General features: G+C 40.5%; 1 protein-coding gene and 1 long non-coding RNA gene across 2 annotated transcripts in view; one reads left to right on the top strand and one right to left on the bottom strand.

Moving 5' to 3' along the window:
• Nucleotides 1-1,222: 1,222 nt before the first annotated feature.
• On the bottom strand, nt 1,223-8,013 carry LOC124045036. Its single transcript, XR_006840770.1, has 4 exons — nt 7,955-8,013; nt 4,809-4,920; nt 2,419-2,626; nt 1,223-1,735 (listed from the first exon to the last, which is right to left on the bottom strand). It is a non-coding gene; the product is annotated as an uncharacterized LOC124045036 (long non-coding RNA).
• Nucleotides 8,014-14,977: 6,964 nt separating this feature from the next.
• zgc:171572 (protein bicaudal D homolog 2) overlaps nt 14,978-20,071 on the top strand; it is a 98,624-nt gene continuing 93,530 nt past the window's right edge. Inside the window, exon 1 of the mRNA XM_046365168.1 lies at nt 14,978-15,546. Within this exon, the coding sequence (XP_046221124.1) occupies nt 15,307-15,546 (240 nt within the window). The 5' untranslated portion in view covers nt 14,978-15,306. The remainder of the gene's footprint in view (nt 15,547-20,071) is intronic.

Here is a 20,071-nt window from a genome sequence, read left to right as displayed (position 1 = left end):
AATCTACCATTTGCATATGAGTGATTAAAACATGCTAATAACGTCCTCTGAGTATATAAAAAAAGGGTTGGTATACCTCAACTGGTTTGCCATCCAGCCCTGGAGTTTTCCCAGACTTAAAGGCTTTAATTCCTCTGTAATTTCACCTTCGCATGAGTCATTCTGTATGGCTGTTAATTTTACATTATTAATAGAAAACAAATCCGTACAATTAGCTTTGGTTAGAGGAGATGAAGGAGACAAACGAAAACATATGCTTAAAGTACTTTGCGGCCTCTTTAAAAATATAATTTGGCAAATCATAGGTCACTCAGTAATTTGTAACAAGTTTCAGTAAATTATTTTTAGAAGTATTTCTATGTTGAATATTAAAACATAATTTTGTGCATTTTCCCCATATTCCATCCAGTTTGCTTTATTCTAATATATTACACTTGATCTTTGTTGAATAAGTTCCCCTATTTCTTTTTGTTTTTCCTCCAACATATTCTGAGCCTCTATGGTACAGTTTTTATTGCTGTCTATCTGTTCTGTTAGTCGCCCCCTAGAACTTCTATTTCCTTTGTTAGTACTGACTCATTTGACCTAAATTGCTTTTGTTTTAGAGATGAGTAGTCTACTGAATTGCATGGCCTCTAAAGGCACATTTAAAAGTGTCCCATAAAATAAGCAAATTTGCTGTACATATGTTATGTCGGAACAAAATCTGTTATAAATTCCTCTGTCCTAGTTAAAAACAAGTTATCATCCAATAGACTTTGATTCTATTTCCAATATCCTCGCCCACGTGGAAATTCCGCAAGAGTAATGTATATGCCAATTATCTGATGGTCCGTAGAAGAGCTGTCTTTTTAGCTAGCTAGCAGGTTTGAGCAGTAAGAGCCAAACAACTTGGGAAACACAGCAGCTTGGTAACCAAACACATTCTAATAGGTATACTATACCTTGAGTTCAGTGGAATCTACTTGCTAAAGTCAGTTATAGCTTATTACTTGTTAGTCAGAAATGTGTGTCTGTAAAAGCAGACAGTCAGCTCTAGCAAACACCATAAAACAAGTCCACTAATTACAGGCAGGAGCCAATGCTTAGGTTAAGCCCAAGGACACACACAGCACATGGAGAATTTTGAATTACATGAAGACACAAAGGGAAGAATGTGCTACAGTTCTTCCAGTACATAACCAGTCTCAAATAATAGAATATTAACTGACCTATGATAAACTCAGGTTAACATATCAGCTTTATTCGCCAAATACATTTGCATGTACAGGAATGACTGAAATGGTGCTGCAACAATAAACAATATACAGACAGATGATAAACTAAATTTACAGACCAAAAAATATATACCTGCAGAATCTCCACAGATTCACATACAGTATGTACACTGTGAGCGCTATAAGCTACATTATACATTATGCATGTAAGAGAATGCAAAGAGCAATGTGCAGTTCTGGGATGGATGAATAGCGCAGAGTACAAAGTCCATGGATGACAGGATCATCGTAGACCAGGTTGCCGGTTGGATGAGGGCCATGGCACAAGGGGAAGAAACTGTTCAGGCGGCGTGAGGTTTTGGTCGTGATTGACCTGAACCGTTTGCCAGAGGGGACGGAAGGGGTTGGCAATGATCTTTCCTGCACGCTTCCTTGCCCTGGAGTCGTGCAGGGCCTCGAAGGAGGGCAGGTGGCAGACCGGACAGCAGACCAGACAATCCGTTGCAGTGATGGAGGAGCTGAGGACGGAGTCAATGATGGTTGTTTACAACTGCACTGAGGAAAACAGATTTGTTTTATAGTAATTATCTGATTGGGAACTACAATTGTCTTTCAATTACAGAATCTCAAATTATTTCAATTTGTCATTGGAAGTTTTATTGAAAACTGTCAGTAATACAGGAGTCAAATCGCAGGGAGTCTCATCGGATCAGATGATATCAGCAAGCCAGAGCCACTACAGACACCCTGGTTCGTATCCAGGCTGTATCACAACCGGCCGTGATTGGGAGTCCCCATAGGACGGCGTACAATTGGCCCAACGTCATCTGGGTTTGGCCGGTGTAGGCAGTCATTGTAAATAAGAATTTGTTCTCAACTGACTTGCCTAGTTAAATAAAATAAAATCTGTAGAAAGAGCACAGGTAGAACAAAAGATGTAAGTGTGACCACAGAAGGCTGCTGAGGGGAGAACAGCTCATAATGATGGCTGGAACGGAGAAAACGGAATGGCATCAAACACCTGGAAACCATTTGTTTGATGTCTTTGATACTATTCCACTCATCATTACCACCAGCCCGTTCTCCTCAATTAAGGTACAGCACCACCAACCTCCTATGCTGCAAACTGATAACATTTCCACCTAAAACAATGACATGAGCTCTGTCCCAATTAATCTCTGCTCAACTCCTCACTACTCACATCCTTCTCAAAACCCATTGGAGGAAGTCTGAGGTAAGGAACCTTGGGTCGTCTCCTCCAATGAGGTTGAAGATGTCTTGATCACCCTCTGGCTGTTGTCCAGACAGAGGTAGCGTTGGAAGGTGTCCCACGGATTGTTTGTGGCCACGTCACCTCCACCAGAAACAGAGAAGATCTCCAGGTTCTTACAGTGGGGCATCAGCATAATCTATAGAGTGTGCAGAACAATACAGGATATGGCATTAGATTTAGTATAGAGTTGAAGTCCCAACTTAAAATCCTTGTACAAGGATAGACATAGGTAAAAAGGTAAACAAAAGTAGGGCACTAGAGTTTGAGGAAGGTGGAGCAATACATACACTACATGACCAAAAAGGTGAGGATTCCAGCTCGTCTAACATCTCATTCCAAACTCATGGGCATTCATATGGAGTTGGACGCCACTTTGCTGCTATAACAGCCTCCACTCTTCTGGGAAGGCTTTCCACTAACATTGCTGCGGGGACTTGCTTCCATTCAGCCACAAGAGCATTAGTGAGGTCGGGCACTAATCTTGGGCGATTAGGCCTGGCTTGCAGTCAGCATTCCAATTCATCCCAAAGATGTTCAATGGGGTTGAGGTCAGGACTCTGTGTCAAGTCAAGTTCCTGCATACTAATCTCAAACCCTTAATGTATGGACCTTGCTTTGTGCACTGGGGTATTGTCATGTTGAAACAGTAATGGGCTTTCCCCAAACTGTTGCCACAAAGTTGGAAGCACAGAATCGTATAGAATGTCATTGTATGCTATAGCTTCAAAATTTCCATTCAAACAAAATAAAATTGTATTTCTCACATGCACCAAATACAACAGGTGTAGTTAGACCTTACCGTGAAATGCTTACTTACAAGCCCTTAACCAACAACACAGTTTAAGAAAAAAAGGAGTTCAGAAAATATTTACAAAATAAACGTGCAAAACTGATAGAGACATACCCCAAGCGACTTACAGCTGTAATCAGGTGGTCCTGTGTAGCTCAGTTGGTAGAGCATGGCGCTTGTAACGCCAGGGTAGTGGGTTCGTTCCCCTGGACCACCCATACGTAGAATGTATGCACACATGACTGTAAGTCGCTTTGGATAAAAGCGTCTGCTAAATGGCATATATTATTATATTATATATTATAATCACAGCAAAATGTGGCGCTACAAAGTATTAACTTAAGGGGGGCTGAATAAATTTGTACGCCCAATTGTTCAGTTTTTGATTTGTTAAAAAAGTTTGAAATAGCCAATAAATGTTGTTCCACTTCATGATTGTGTCCCACTTGTTGTTGATTCTTCACAAAAAAAATACAGTTTTATATCTTTATGTTTGAAGCCTGAAATGTGGCAAAAGGTCGCAAAGTTCAAGGGGGCCGAATACTTTCGCAAGGCACTGTATCAAGGATGATCAATGGAAACATGCACCTGAGCTCAATTTTGAGTCTCATACTATTGCAAAGGGTCTGAATACGTATGTAAATAAGGTATTTTTATTTGTTATTTTTAATACATTTGTAAAAATGTCTAAAAACCTGTTTTTGCTTTGTCATTATTGGGTGTTGTGTGTAGATTGCTGAGGAAATTGTTTTATGTAATCCCTTTTAGAATAAGGCCGTAACGTAAAACAAAATGTGGAAAAAGTCAAAAGGGTCTAAATACTTTCCGAAGGCTCTATATATACACATTTTCCTTTATTATTTTCCAGTAACCCGACCACCCCTCCCTTAATTGCACAAAACTAATGGACAACAACACTTCGCCTACTACATGCTATATACATTTTACGGACACAGTATATTTTACAATAGTTATCTTTTGTTTGTTTTTAGTGCCATCCTTTAGCTACCATCAACTCCTCCCATCCATCTCGGAAAAACATTAAGTTTTGATTTCTATTTGCCATATATTTTTCAACTGTGCTCTAATGTTTAACAAAAGTTCTGAACCTTTCTATTCTCATTGTTTCTACAAATTGTAAATTAAAGAATGATTTTTGGTAAGAGTATTCAAGGCTTGTGTGGCCTACGACTTCGCTGCTGAGCCGTTGTCGCTACAAGATGTTTGCACTTCACAATAACAACACTTACATTTGATCGGGGCAGCTCTAGCAAGGACGAAATTTGATGAACAGCTTGGAAAGGTGGCATCCTATGATGGTGCCACGTTGAAAGTCACTGAGCTCTTCAGTAAGGCCATTCTCTTGTCTATGGAGATTTCATGGCTGTGTGGTCAATTTTATTCACCTGTCAGCAACGTCTATGGCTGAAACAGCCAAATCCACAAATTTGAAGGGGTGTCCACATACACTATATATACAAAAGTATGTGCTGAGTTGTGTAAGGCATAAAATGAGTTGGTGACTCACTGATCCAAAATTGGCGTCTTCTGCCTAGTGGTCCAAAGACGAAGAAGAAGCCTGACTCCACCTGGTCAAAATGTTTTCTCTCTACAGACACTGATCTGTCTCCCGAGAACAACTGGAATGAGAGAAAGGAAAATAAGATATTAGAAAACTTCACAGGGAGTTCAATTGGAGTGTAAATGGTTTTATATCTTAATGTTGCATTCAAGATAACAGTCCATTTACATACTGCTGTAGCTGTATCAAAAGAGGCAACTATGGATAATCATTTAGCTAAATAAAGTGTGATACAAAAGTATTGGGACAGTGACCATTTCTTTTTTTTGGGGCTCTGTACTCCAGCACTTTGGACTTGAAATGATACAATGACTGAGGTTCAAGTGCAGACTGTCAGCTTTAATATGAGGGCATTTTCCTCCATATCAGCACTCATTATTCACAATTAATTCAAGGACTATCCGTAATCATGGTAGCATCCACATTAATGGTACAATGCTCTTAGTTAAACCAGGAACGGTATAGAAAACCAAACCACCTTGGCTTTGGTTAAACCACATGGTTAACATTAGTTAGTTAGCTTCCTAGCTAGCTGACGTTAAAGGAAACTTACAGTTCAGAGTCAATGTGCGGGGGCACAGGTTAGTCGAGGTAATATGTACAGGTAGGTAGAGTTAAAGTGACTATGCATAGATAATAAACAGAGAACTGTTCAGGAGTCTTATGGCTTGGGAGTAGAAGCTGTTAAGAAGCCTTTTGGACCTAGACTTGGTGCTCGGGTACCGTTTGCCATGCAGGAGCAGAGAACAGTCTATGACTAGGGCGGCTGGAGTCTGACAATTTTTAAAGGCTTCCTCTGACACCCCTGATATAGAGGACCTGGATGGCAGGAAGCTTGGACCCACTGATGTACTGGGCCGTACGCACTACCATCTGTAGTGCCTTGCGGTCAGAAGCCAAGCAGTTGCCATAACAGGCAGTGATGCAACCAGTCAGGATGCTCTCAATGGTGCAGCTGTATAAACTTTTGAGGATTTGTGGACCCATGCCAAATCTTTTCAGTCTCCTGAGGGGGAATAGGCATAGTCGTGCCCAATTCACAACTGTCTTGGTGTGTTTGGACCATTCTAGTTTGTTGTTGAAGTGGACACCAAGGAACTTGAAGCTCTCAACCGATCCACTACAGCCCCTTCGATGAGAATGGGAGCATGCTCAGTCTTCCTTTTCCTGTAGTCCACAATCATCTCCTTTGTCTTGATCACGTTAAGGAAGAGGTTGTTATCCTGGCACCACATTGCCAGGCCTCTGACCTCCTCCCTATAGGCTGTCTCATCGTTGTCAGTGATCAGGCCTACCACTGTTGTATTGTCGGCAAACTTAATGATGGTGTTGGATTCGTGCTTGGCCATGCAGTTATGAGTGAACCGGTACTGAGAACTCACCCCTGAGGGACCCCTGTGTTGCAGATCAGCGTAGCAGAGGCCAACATTGGAAAAAAAGGACAGATCTCAGGCTGGTGTCTCACCTCAGACTTGTCTGTCATGAGAGTTCCTGCCATTAGTCATAGGCTACAGACAATATAGAAGCAACATTAGCAAAGACTCAATTACCATTTCTAAGCTTCTCATTTATTATTTTAAAAAACTGCACTGCCTCCTTCACCTATTCTACTGGTTGCCGCCCTCACCGGAAGGACAGAAGCCTGGGATGGATACAAGGGGGTCTTGGGTAGATTACCAGGGGCAGGGCTGAACGAGAGGCAGGAGGGAGCACTGGAGGTACCTCTATGTCCAAGGGTTCATACATAATACACACAGAGAATACATAAGAACACATCTACAGCCAAGCCGCAGCATGAATGATAAGTGACAGCTACTAGATTTAGTTATGTAGCTATAGGACAAAGAATGCATAGGCCTATATGACAAATACAGGAAGGGAGTGTCATCATGGAAGGGTTTTCATCTTTGCAAAGTACACACTGCATTTATGGAAACCATGCATATAAAGTTATTTAGCATTCAATGCATGTCACTTTTTTTTTTTTTACTTAATTTTACTAGTCCAACGCTCTAACCACTAGGCTACCCTGCCGCCCATCTACAGTGGCAAATAGTAAGATTAACACAATGCATATCTTCCATTATGGTAAAGTATTCATGCATGCAGAACGTCAAGGGAATTGAATAGCCTAACACGTTGCTAACTCATATGTATGTGTGTCTAGGTTGAAATGCAAGGCAAATATCACGGTTTTCACACCTTTAAACTAGCTAACATAATACATGTATTAGCTAATACTAGATTGTATTGTACCATATACTGGAAAATGGTGCCATATACTGGGACCGAAAATAAACTACTGTACACTAACGTTACTGTACTTTAGCCTGCACATGCTTTCACAACCTCCCAGGGTCGATTTACGCGTTTATAAACCCAGGGTCGTTACAATACCACACAACAATGCACGAATTTAAGCGATCGTATGCATTAAAATAGTTACGATTGTAAAAAATATTATTAAAAATGTTATTTATTTATTTAACCTTTATTTAACCAGGTAGGCAAGTTGAGAACAAGTTCTCATTTACAATTGCGACCTGGCCAAGATAAAGCAAAGCAGTTCGACACATACAACAACACCGAGTTACACATGGAGTAAAACAAACATACGGTCAATAATACAGTAGAAAAATAATTTTATATACGATGTGAGTAAATGAGGTGAGATTAGGGAGGTTGTGGCTGATAAATTGTGGCTGATTCTACCGGTGACGTTAGTTAGTTAACGCTACCGATGACAAAAACAATGCTACGTGCATCATTACATTTACATTTACATTTAAGTCATTTAGCAGACGCTCTTATCCAGAGCGACTTACAAATTGGTGCATTCACCTTGTGACATCCAGTGGAACAGCCACTTTACAATAGTGCATCTAAATCTTTTAAGGGGGGGTGAGAAGGATACTTTATCCTATCCTAGGTATTCCTTAAAGAGGTGGGGTTTCAGGTGTCTCCGGAAGGTAGATGACACCAGAGATCGCACTGTATAATAATGTTCACAATTCAATTTTCCATTCTTACAACTTCACAGATGTAGCAATAACATTACAATGGATTTCATGCAGCTTATAAAATATATTTACGCTGTCACTCTCTCTTCAATGATCCGATGCGGGTAAAGTGTCATGGCCGCCGACAGTTTATTGGAAATTCTAGTTGGGACCGGGTCTAAAGTCAAAGGGCAAATATGATTGGATCACATGTCAAACAGGAGATGGTGGTTGGATACAATATTTGCGACTGTCTCGTATTCCCATTGGTGACTTTTCGCTAGTTGAGACAATTTAACAAGCTCAGGCAAAGTTAACATATGTTTCCCATGCCAATAAAGCCCCTTGAATTGAATTGACTGGCTAGACATCGGATTGGCTGACAGTGTTGTCAGTCATTTCACTGTTGAGCTATTCGAGACAGAGGAGAATGCGCTCCAAAAGGCGCATAGGCTCAAAAGAAGCGCAATGAGCATATTCACTATTTATTATTGTTGGGTCAGTGCCACTTGAAACTTTGTTTTTGGACAATCATTTCCTCCTCCAGGTTAGATGGACTTCAAATTGCACAATTTGTGTTTCCCCTTTTCATAGGTCTAGATTAGATGGTTGCAGACAAGGTCGTTTATATGTATCTATTTGTCAGCCTCGTAGCCTGTTGGCCTTTACTACCCTGCATTTTTTGTCAAATTAAAAATAGGTATCGGTTAATGTCTCCAGACAAAGGCAGGTATAATTGTATGAAATGTGTTTATAAACACAAAAGGAGAAGAAACAGATATGCTATTTCCTATAGGCTAGGCCTACTCTACGCCACTACACACTCAGCCATGCACTGAACACGGCATTCTTTTTTATATTATTAGCCTAAATTATGACTATCCAATCTACTCATCACTTTAGGAATAGTAAACTATCTTACATAAGTCTGCAAATGCAATGATAGATGCATGGAATACTTCATTATAAAGCTGCATTTTTATGGTGAAAATTAGCTTTCCCAAACTTGAAACTCACATGTCGCCTTTGGGAGAGGGACAGAGAGAGACCCAACTGAACTCAAACTAAACTGTTTATCATACTGGCTAACTCCAAACCCCCACAACTGAATAGATAAAAGCATATCATCAGCACACCGCTTACAAAGCAGAGCTGATAGCTCTCCATGCAGAATGAGGCACATATATAAATATTCCATGTTTTTTTCTCTCCCCTTCCCCAATTCCATTATCATTTATATCAATAATGCAACTTTTTTTTTTGCAACACCACCCATTCTTTCAGTCTTACCATCTCACCACCAGGGGATGCTGCAGCACCTCCAGCACCCCTACTTCCCCGCGGCTATGGTGCTTGTGCACAAACACTAACAGGGTATCTCATAAAGCCTAGCGTTACATGAGAAGGGAGAGACTCGTAAAAAATATTTTATATGGATGAAGTGGGTTTCCTTACAACATTCCCCATACAGGTCAGTCAACATGGACCAATCACTTAATCTACTTTTTCAGGTATAGACCTATCATCTGCATCCATTTAATGCAAAACCCCATAAATAACTCCCTCGACAGGTGCCCTGTTTCGGAAATCCATACACATATAACAAAAAAAGCACACTTATGGTTTGGGCCCCAAAAGCCACACATGAAAAAGTACTTGAAATCTTTTGTAGATGAATGTATTACATTCAAGGTGTCAAATGGAAAAATCTTGAAGGTGCTATTGTGATTAACATAGTCTGTCCTTTAGTCAATGACTCAGTTGCCAAACCTCTTCTTCAAAACTTTAAACAGTTTAATGGGGAATTTAGCTGCACTTTGTCCCCATAAAGGTATTGTAGCAGCAAAAGGAAGAGGGCATACTTGTGCATACCGTTTGAGGAAAACAGTCAACTCAGAAATCAGCCTCAGACTGACTTATTTATAGATTCAGCACTAGAGTCTGTCAAAGCTGGAAAGGGAATTAAAGACCCCAGTATTTTATCTCGGCTTGAATATTTTGTTTGTTCATTCAAATCACCAAGCTGAAAGTTTATTTAAATTTTTTTGAAGTGTGTCTTACTGGATATAGAATATGTACCTTTTCAAGTATGGAATATGAATAGTTCTTAAAAATTTACATTTAAGTCAAAGAATCCAGAGCCACTGTATCTAGCATGGGATATAGAATATGTACATGAAAAAGGTCTTTAGACAATAACATAAAAGTATGGAATATGTGGTAGGGATAGAGGTGGATGAACTTTATTTGGGTGTAGGGCCTGATAATAGTTCTTTATTTTTTGTATTTTTTGGAGAGAGCGGAGGAGCGGGGTGACGTGAGAGAACTTGGGAAATTGTACATTTTTAAATTGTACATTTAACTAAAGAAGAAGCCACTGTATCTATATAGCATGGCATTTGAACATGGAATAATATTAGGCTATGTCATGTTAATGGACAAGTGTAAATACTGTAGGTGTGAAAATGTCTGTTGCAAGAGATGGTCCAGTGATACTTGACAAAATAAGTAGGCTATCTACCATGGAATATGTACATGGAATATGAACATGGAATATGTACATGGAATATGAACATGGAATATGAACATGGAATATATACATGGAATATGTACATGGAATATGAACATGGAATATGTACATGGAATATGAACATGGAATATGTACATGGAATATGAACATGGAATATGTACATGGAATATGAACATGGAATATGAACATGGAATATGAACATGGAATATGAACATGGAATATGAACATGGAATATGAACATGGAATATGAACATGGAATATGTCATGAGACAAGAACATGAATGTATAGAATATGAAAACTTGAAAAAAACATTGATGTGTGAAATTAAATGCTTATTAATGTGAACCTTGTAATATAAATAGCTTGAAATTGATTATTGTTTTTCCTTTGTGTGTATTGCATTGTTTTGTTATAATATAGTTTCGGCATCTTGTCACCTTGTAGACTATATGTCAAAGCCAAGTATTTACACACATTTCTGGAATACATTGTCAGGCATATGCATTATTTACATGCATCTCTGGAATACTTTTTAAAGCATTACATGTATTTGAGCAAAAATGCAAATGTATCTACATGTATTTGAAATACTCACACAAAATCTGAATAATACCAGGGGCCATATGTGTATCAAGCCTCTTAGAGTAGGGGTGTTGGTCTAGGATCAGGCACCTTCTGTTCATGTAATCATATTTATAGTGATCTAAAAGGCTAAACTGATCTTAAATCAGCAGCACTGCTACATTGAGATATTTGATATGCCTTCATACGCCCCCCAGCTCTTGACTCTCACAGATGCAAATGTACCTAATGCCTCCATGATACTCCTCTCCTCATGACTTCTAACGGATCCCCCCAGGTAAAACTGATCTAAAACACAGACTATAAACAAATCTAGGGATTTCTTAGTTTCCATCAGAACTTTACTTCTTTTGTTTCCAGTCTTTTTCACGATTGTAGGCCACTCATTCTCACTCTCATCTTCACATGTCCCACCATCAGTTTCGAACAGAACATACAGTTGAATTCGGAAGTTTACATACCCTTAGGTTGGAGTCATTAAAACTCGTTTTTCAACCACTCCACAAATGTCTTGTTAACAAACGATAGTTTTGGCAAGTCGGTTAGGACATCTACTTTGTGCATGAATGAAACAAGTCATTTTTCCAACAATTGTTTACAGACAGAAAATTTAACTTATAATTCACTGTATCACAATTCCAGTGGGTCAGAAGTTTACAAACACTAAGTTGACTGTCCCTTTAAACAGCTTGGAAAATTCCAAAAAATGTATTGGCTTTAGAAGCTTTAATTTGAGTCAATTTGAGGTGTACCTTTGGATGTATTTCAAGGCCTACCTTCAAACTCAGTGTCTCTTTGCTTGACATCATGGGAAAATAAAAAGAAATCAGCCAAGACCTCCACAAGTCTGGTTCAAGTCTGGTTCATCATTGGGAGCAATATCCAAATGCCTGAAGGTACCACGTTCATCTGTACAAACAATAGTACGCAAGTATAAACACCATGGGACCACGCAGCTGTCATACCGCTCAGGAAGGAGACGTGTTCTGTCTCCTAGAGATGAACATACTTTGGTGAGAAAAGTGCAAATCAATCCCAGAACAACAGCAAAGGTCCTTGTGAAGATGCTGGAGGAAACAAGTACAAAAGTATCTATATCCACAGTAAAACGAGTCCTATATTGACATAACCTGAATGGCCACTCAGCAAGGAAGAAGCCACTGCTCCAAAACCGTCATAAAAAAGCCAGACTACGGTTTGCAACTGCACATGGGGACAAAGATTGTACTTTTTGGAGAAATCTCCTCTGGTCTGATGAAACAAAAATAGAACTGTTTGGCCATAATGACCATCGTTATGTTTGGAGGAAAAAGCGGAACGCTTGCAAGCCGAAGAACACCATCCCAACCGCGAAGCTCGGGGGTGGCAGCATCATGTTGTGGGGGTGCTTTGCTGAAGGAGGGACTGGTGCACTTCACAAAATAGATTGCATCATAAAGTAAGAAAATTATGTGGATGTATTGAAGCAACATCTCAAGAAGTTAAAGCTTGGTCGCAAATGGGTCTTCCAAGTGGACAATGATCCCAAGCATACTTCCAAAGTTGTGGAAAAATGGCTTAAGGGCAACAAAGTCAAGGTATTAAAGTGGCCATCACAATGCCCTGACCTCAATCCCATAGAAAAGTTGTGGGAAGAACTGAAAACGTGTGTGTGTGTGTGTGTGTGTGTGTGTGTGTGTGTGTGTGTGTGTGTGTGTGTGTGTGTGTGTGTGTGTGTGTGTGTGTGTGTGTGTGTGTGTGTGTGTGTGTGTGTGTGTGTGTGTGTGTGTGTGTGTGTGTGTGTGTGTGTGTGTGTGTGTGTGTGTGTGTGTGTGTGTGTGTGTGTGTGTGTGTGTGTGTGTGTGTGATCAAGGAGGCCAACAGACCTGACTCAGTTACACCAGCTCTGTCAGGCAGAATGGGCCAAAATTCACCCAACTTATTGTGGAAGGCTACCCAAAACATTTGCAGATAAACAATTTAAAGGCAATGCTACCAAATACTAATTCAGTGTATGTGAACTTCTGACCCACTGGGAATGTGATGAAAGAAATGAAAGCTGAAATTAATCACTCTACTATTATTCTGACATTTCACATTCTTTAAATAAAGTGGTGCTCCTAACTGACCTAAAACAGGGAATTTTCACTAGGATTAAATGTCAGGAATTGTGAAACTGAGTTTTAAATGTATTTGGCTAAGGTGGATGTAAACTTCAGACTTCAACTGTACGTTTCTTTCCGCCATCTATTTTTTTACATTTAATTTTATTCAATAGTAAAATGCAAAACACAAAACAATAGCCAGAGGGATTACACAAAGAAATAAGTAAGATAAAAATAATAATAATACATCCATATCAAATACAGACATGTAACGGATACACTTTTGAAACTTTTTTTTGTTGCATACGTTTTAATGATTCTAAATATAGTTTTCTAAATCCGATTTTTTTAATAAGCAGCTTTTTCTTCATAAATTGTGATTTTTTTGTGTGAAATGTTTTCCTAATAAAATAGATTTATGACATACTGACTTTAATTGTGGAATCGGTGTAGTCCAATAATGTCAAATGGTTGTATGCATTTTGTTGCCAATATATAGATTCACATCAGTCCAGAACACATCACTATTTAAACAAATACAAAATAATTGTTCAATAGATTCAGTTTCTAGTTCACAAAAACTGCATTCACTAGTACCATCAGGTATATATTTAGAAATCAAGCTATAACACGGAACCCAAACCGGCTGCGACATCGTGCATACATTTATTTTGTTCCTCTACACCAAACGTGATCACGAAACGCAGCTTAAAATATCAAAACAAACTCTGAACCAATGACATTAATTTGGGGACAGGTCGAAAAGCATTAAACATGTATGGCAATTTAGCTAGTTAGCCCGCACTTGCTAGCTAATGTGTCCTATTTAGCTAGCTTGCTGTTGCTAGCTAATTTGTCCAGGGATATAAACATTAGGTTGTTATTTTACCTGAAATGCACAAGGTCCTCTACTCCGACAATTAATCCACACACAAAACGGTCAACAGAATCATTTCTAGTCATCTCTCTAGTCATCTCTCCTCCTTTTTTCATCTTTGAACTTATATGGTGATTGGCATATAAACTTTCATAGTATTACTACGACAACCGGCAACACAATTCGTCTTCCAATCACCCATGTGGGTATAACCAATGAGGAGATGACAAGTCCTGGGAGAAGCAGGACTTGCAGCGCGATCTGCGTCAGAAAAAGGAATGACTTCTACTTGATCCCTTGGCAACGAAGACGCTCGTTGACGCATGCGAACAGTGTGGGTGCAATAATTGAATAACATAGATTCCTAAATGTATTTTGCAATGTTTGCGCCCACGATGCGAGCGGTGTGGTCAGTCTATATTACACAGGTAGAATCTATTGATAATCTTAAAGAAGATCTCCTTTACTTTATTGGTCACCATAAATTTGTGTGGAGTGAGCCAAGCACGGCGTCAGTTTAAATCAAACGATTGAAATCCAACAAAAAATATATATCCCTATTAAACTATTGTTGAATTTCTTATCTAGTAAACCTATGCCATTCACCTGGATATTGCTTAGATTAGATGTTCCAAAATATGGATTATTCTGAAGATTTTATCCCACTAGGTATAGCTTTTATAAGTGTCATATTCCATATTCCATATTCCTTGTATCTTTCCATAAATCTCTGCTTAAATAGATTCCCACGACTACTAACTAATTGGCTGACAAGGACAATGTTTTTCGAGAACCATATTACGGTAAAATAACATCTTGTTTCTATGTAATATCTACCCATTATTCCATATAAAACATTTATGAGGTGAAAAGTTCTGTTTATACAGCAACGGCCAGCACATTATAGCCTGTTTGTGAAAAGCCACCAATTTCACAGACAATTTACCCTCGTGAGTGATTAGTCTGTGGTACTACATTTCCCATCAACCACCATTCGTATCTTGTACTCTCAGCTGAGTGATCTGACAGCGACCGACGGCTTCTTCCCCAATCGCTCAGCAGCCGGGGAGAGGCGAAGGGCAAAGGAACAGCAATTATGGAGCAGTTGTAGGGGATAATTGACAAGCCTCTCCTTCCGGAAGAAAGCAAAGAAACTTAAGCTACTTGACCGAAAACGTAATTCCCAAAGCGGCAACGAGAAACACAAGAGTATCAATCATGCAGTTCAAATACAGAATAATCGAATAATCTATTCCAACGAAAGGGTTCTCTGTGATCCTTCAAGGTTGTAACCGCTTCAAGCCGTCCAGTCCCCACATTGTAAGTCGCTGGCGCATCGGCCGCGGTTGATCGATCACCATCGTCCATAGTATGTCCGTGGAGGACCAGCGCTATTCCCACGCGATGCGGGTGCTAGAGGCCGGACCGGAGTGGCTACGAGCCGAGATCGAGCGCCTTTCCCGGGAGCTGAGTGAGACTACCCATGAGAAGATCCAGGCGGCAGAGTACGGGCTGGCGGTGCTGGAGGAGAAGCAGCAGCTGAAACAGCAGTATGACGACCTGGAGATCGAATACGAGACCGTGCGCCAGGAACTGGACATACTCAAAGAGGTAGGCATATACCTAGTAGTCTTTTACTGGTGTCTATTTACTGCATTAAATGTACAGTGCTATAAAATACCATAGATTTTATGTTTGCATGAATGATATAGGCACTGTGCTTATTTATTCTTGGCAGCTGTAGGCCTAGCCTATGAAATGTCATGAAATGCCATTATTGGTTTTTACATTATATTCTCACAAGTGCTCCCCACCCCACAAAGTCAACTGTAAGGGGGTGAGGAGATGATGATGTATTTGTAACCTTGCCTCATGCTCTATCAGTGGTTCCCCTGGCGTCTGTGGGTGCATTGATATTCTTGCCGTACTGCCTCTTCTCTCTAGCTCCATGCTTAGTAATATTTGCATGCCCATACAGTGTTTGCTGTGTATAGTCATTTTCTGTGGGATTTGAAATGTGAATTCTAATACATTGCACCACTGAAATAGTACTCTGATGAAGATGAAGGTGAAGATGAGTTATCTGACCAATGCTAAAAGTTCTATCATCACAAATGTATTTGAGTAATGGTTATCCACTGACACCCTGCTTATTAAAGCGTTTTGATAGTTTATGAAAAGCGCTGTAGAAATGTAATAAATTATTATTATTCATGTGTAACTAATTAAAAAGTGGACATTCACTCCATTGCTTTTGGTTGATATGGTTTCATTTCTAATTTACACACACACGTGAAAGCTTTCAAATGCTCATGAAGACAGTACTCTTACTAAAGCAGTCTCCCTAACCAGAGGACCTGAATGATCTGGTATTTCCAGTACGGTTTGAAAGAGGCGGGCATGTGGTTTTTGAATTTTGAAAGTTCCCGCCTGAAAAAGAGGAAGGATGAGTAACTTATTAATGGAGGAAACTAAAGGAGTTCTGACCATTCAGGAATGGGAGGAATGCTGACTGTTAGTCAGGGCAGGGAGACGGGATAAAGGACTGTCCTGTGTTTCCAAACTGTGAAAACCTCTTTCCCATTTAAATTTCACATGCCAGTCCTAGATCTCTCTTCCCTTTCCTGGCAGAGGTTTCAGCAGCCTTGTGATTTTTATTAGGAGAGAGAGAGAGCAGTGTAAGAACTGGGTTAGGGAGTAAGCGAGTCAGAGTGAACCGCTGCAGCAGCTGAACAGCTCACGTGTCCCAGGGCAGTTTGGTAGAAAAAGGGGATGCCCTCTTCAGCAGTGAGGAGATTTCTGCCCAGAGCGTCACTTCATGGCCTGGATGAGTTGCTTCCTGCTATGTGGAACCCATTTCTGAGGGGTTCCACTAGTTAGCACAGCCACAAAGTCAGATGCCACAGCCACAAAGTACAATTTTGGCTACAAACATGATATTTTTGGTATAAGGTTAGGGTTACATTTGACATTTACATTTTAGTAATTTATCACGACTTACAGTAATGATTACATACGTTTTGATACTTATTTTAAGGTTTAGAAATACAGTTGTAAGAATATCAATTCTGGAAACGGTTGGTGTTTATGACTTTGTGGGTATAGAAGCTAGTGACCGCTCTGAGATCTTTACATCCCTCTTTCTTCCCACATGACTAGAATAGACCAATCATTAGTGCACAGTGGGCCGGGTACCCCATGATGCTTCACTCCTCCTTGTCTCGCTTAACATGTGCACAGCTCCCTTGGGTGTGTGAATATGTGAGTGGGTTGAGGAATGAGACGGAAAGTGAGTTGGAGGAGGGAGGCAGAGGGAGTGAGGTACCCTTGGCCGAACAGATATGACGCAGTAAAATCTGAACGAAATTAGCTCAATGTTTCTCTCGATCCCCCCTCTCCTCAGTCTTCTCTCCCTTTTTCTTTCCTTCCCTATTGCTTTCTATCCCTCCTCTCCCCTTCTTCCTCTGTGCATCGTAGCTGGGTTTCAGAGAGGTTTTCTTGGGGCTGTCTCAGCAGCCTCTCTTCTGCGTTCCCATGCATTCCCCTGGCCAGAATCTCAGAATAACAACATGAAACCTCTGAATAGAGGAAACAGACTGGAAACAAGCAAGAATGGTAACCATGGCAGTAAAAGACAGAGAATAGGATAAACTGGTTGCTCCTAGATACAGATGGAGTGCTTTTGTTTTTCTTCTGCTTTTTTGATTATTTTCCAAGCCAACAATTGTTTCAAAAAGCATTGCATTTTTGTCTGACTTATGAAGTTAGTGACCCGTTGACAATGGTGTAATGAACAAATGTCCAATGTTTGTTTGATTGATTCTGTGATGATCAGTCAAACGTTGTCTATTTGGAAATCAGTTCATTGTTTGTCTGGCTGCCATTTGTGGGCCTATTGTAGATATTGCTATATTTTTTAACCTTTTATTTAATATTTTTTATTTATTTTTTATTTTACCTTTATTTAACCTTTATTTAACTAGGCAAGTCAGTTAAGAACAAATTCTTATTTACAATAACGGCCTAGGAACAGTGGGTTAACTGACTGTTCAGGGGCAGAACGACAGATTTGTACCTTGTCAGTTCGGGGATTTGAACTTGCAACCTTCCGGTTACTAGTCCAACACTCTAACCACTAGGCTACCTGCCGCCCCATTTGTATTGAGTCATGGCTGGATCCGAATGGTGTCGAAATCAAATTTATATTTTGCCATTTTAGTGACTACCCTCATAGCCTAGCTGAGGAGATGACATCATTGCCATGATAAATGTGTTTCTTCCTCTCCGCTTGGTAGATGAAACAATGGTTTCATTACTGCCAGTGTTAGATGTATGGTCAAGTCCTGGCTGACACTAGCCTTCTGTCCAACACTACTTTTTAGTATTAGAAATCCCAGAGTGCAAAGAACCTTGGTGTAACCTTGGACAACACCCTGTCATTCTATGCGAACATCAAAGCAGTGACTCGCTCCTGCAGGTTCACGCTCTACAACGTCTGTAGATTACGACCTTTCCTCACACAGGAAGCAGCGCAGATCCTGATCCAGGCACTTGTCATCTCCCGTCTAGACTACTGCAACTCTCCGTTGGCTGGGCTCCCCGCTTGTGCCATCAAACCCCTGCACCTTATCTAGAAAGCCGCAGCCCACCGGATGTTCAACCTTCCTAAATTCTCCCATGTCACCCTGCTCCTCTGCACACTCCACTGTCTTCCGGTCGAAGCTCGCATCATCTTCCAGACCATGGTGCTTACCTACGGAGCAGCAAGAGGAACTGCACCTCCTTACCTTCAGGCTGTACTCAAACCCTACATCCCAATCAGAGTACTCTGTTCCACCACCTCCGGTCTCTTGGCCCTCCCACCCATACGAGAGGTCAGCTCCCACTCAGCCCAGTCAAAGCTCTTCTCAGTCCTGATGAAACAAGCTTCCCCCTAAAGTCAGGACAGCAGACAGCAGAGTCTCTACCATCTTTGGAAAACGTCTGAAACCCTACCTCTTTGAAGAGCCCAGCTCGACACCCCCCTCCTTACTTCTCTTTTTCCACTTCACTGACTTTGCTGATAAATACTTTGCTGAGGGAAAATGTACATGATACGATTGCAATTTGTTGTTGTCTCACCTAGCTATCTTAAGATAAATCCATTAATTGTAAGTCACTGGATAAGTGTAAAAATGTTTCATGTAAGAAATATCCCATCTGTGTAGCCATTAATAACCAGAGGGCAGTGATATCCGGGGATTGTTGTGTTGTCTGGTATTGTGCCTTCAGAGTTAAACGTTGGCCGTAGGTCATTGGTCAAGGTTCATTGTAAAAGGTGACTCTAAAAGGAAAAACATTTCCCCTCCCCCTCTTCCATCTTCCCCCTCCCCCGTCCGCCCTACGCTTTCTCTCCCAGCCCTCCTCTCCCTCTGTGCTGGTGTGTGGAGGCAGGAAGCTCTGTTATTAGGAAAGAGGACGGGGGAAAAACATATCCCTTTCAACTCTGACTTCCTCTAGTTCACTGTGGGATAGCAGCTGGGTACCTGGTTAACATGGTCAGAGACAAAAGAGGCCTGTCTAAAAATACACCTTATCTATATCTGTGGGAAATATAATAATCATTCAAAACGTCTTCATATTTCATATTATACAGGATGCCTGAATATAGTTATCTGTTACAGAAGAGACGAGTTGTTCTGTTGAAACAAACTCTTAGCTTAGATGGCCTCTTGAAGTACAGTGCACTCATGGCATTATAGGTCTTCAGTCACAATGGGTTGTCTGAATTCAAATAGCTCATTTAATTTTGTCTGTCACTGTGTGTTGAGTTAGGGCAGTGCTATTAGGAGCAATTCTGGTTTACTGCTATTAGTTTTCTTTAGCAACTGCAAATGGTCTAGTTGACCTCTACAAACAGAATGTTGGCTGTCCTTTGTCTCTAGGGGTATTTAAGACTGTTGGACTACTGTCTAGTCAGGTAAATGTCATGTTGAATGACCATTGTCTCTGGAGATGGTTGTACCTGGTTACTATTTACCCTGCTGAATACCATGTTTGGTTTTCCTTTCTCTTTGGCGGTTCTCTCTGAGGACTTAGACAGGTCGGAATAAAAGACCTGGAAGATTTACACCGTACTGTCTGTCCAACACTGAAC

The sequence above is a fragment of the Oncorhynchus gorbuscha genome, linkage group LG10 (assembly GCF_021184085.1).
Source record: "Oncorhynchus gorbuscha isolate QuinsamMale2020 ecotype Even-year linkage group LG10, OgorEven_v1.0, whole genome shotgun sequence".
Taxonomy (NCBI): Eukaryota; Metazoa; Chordata; class Actinopteri; order Salmoniformes; family Salmonidae; genus Oncorhynchus; species Oncorhynchus gorbuscha.
This window is presented reverse-complemented; position numbering and strand designations above follow the sequence as displayed.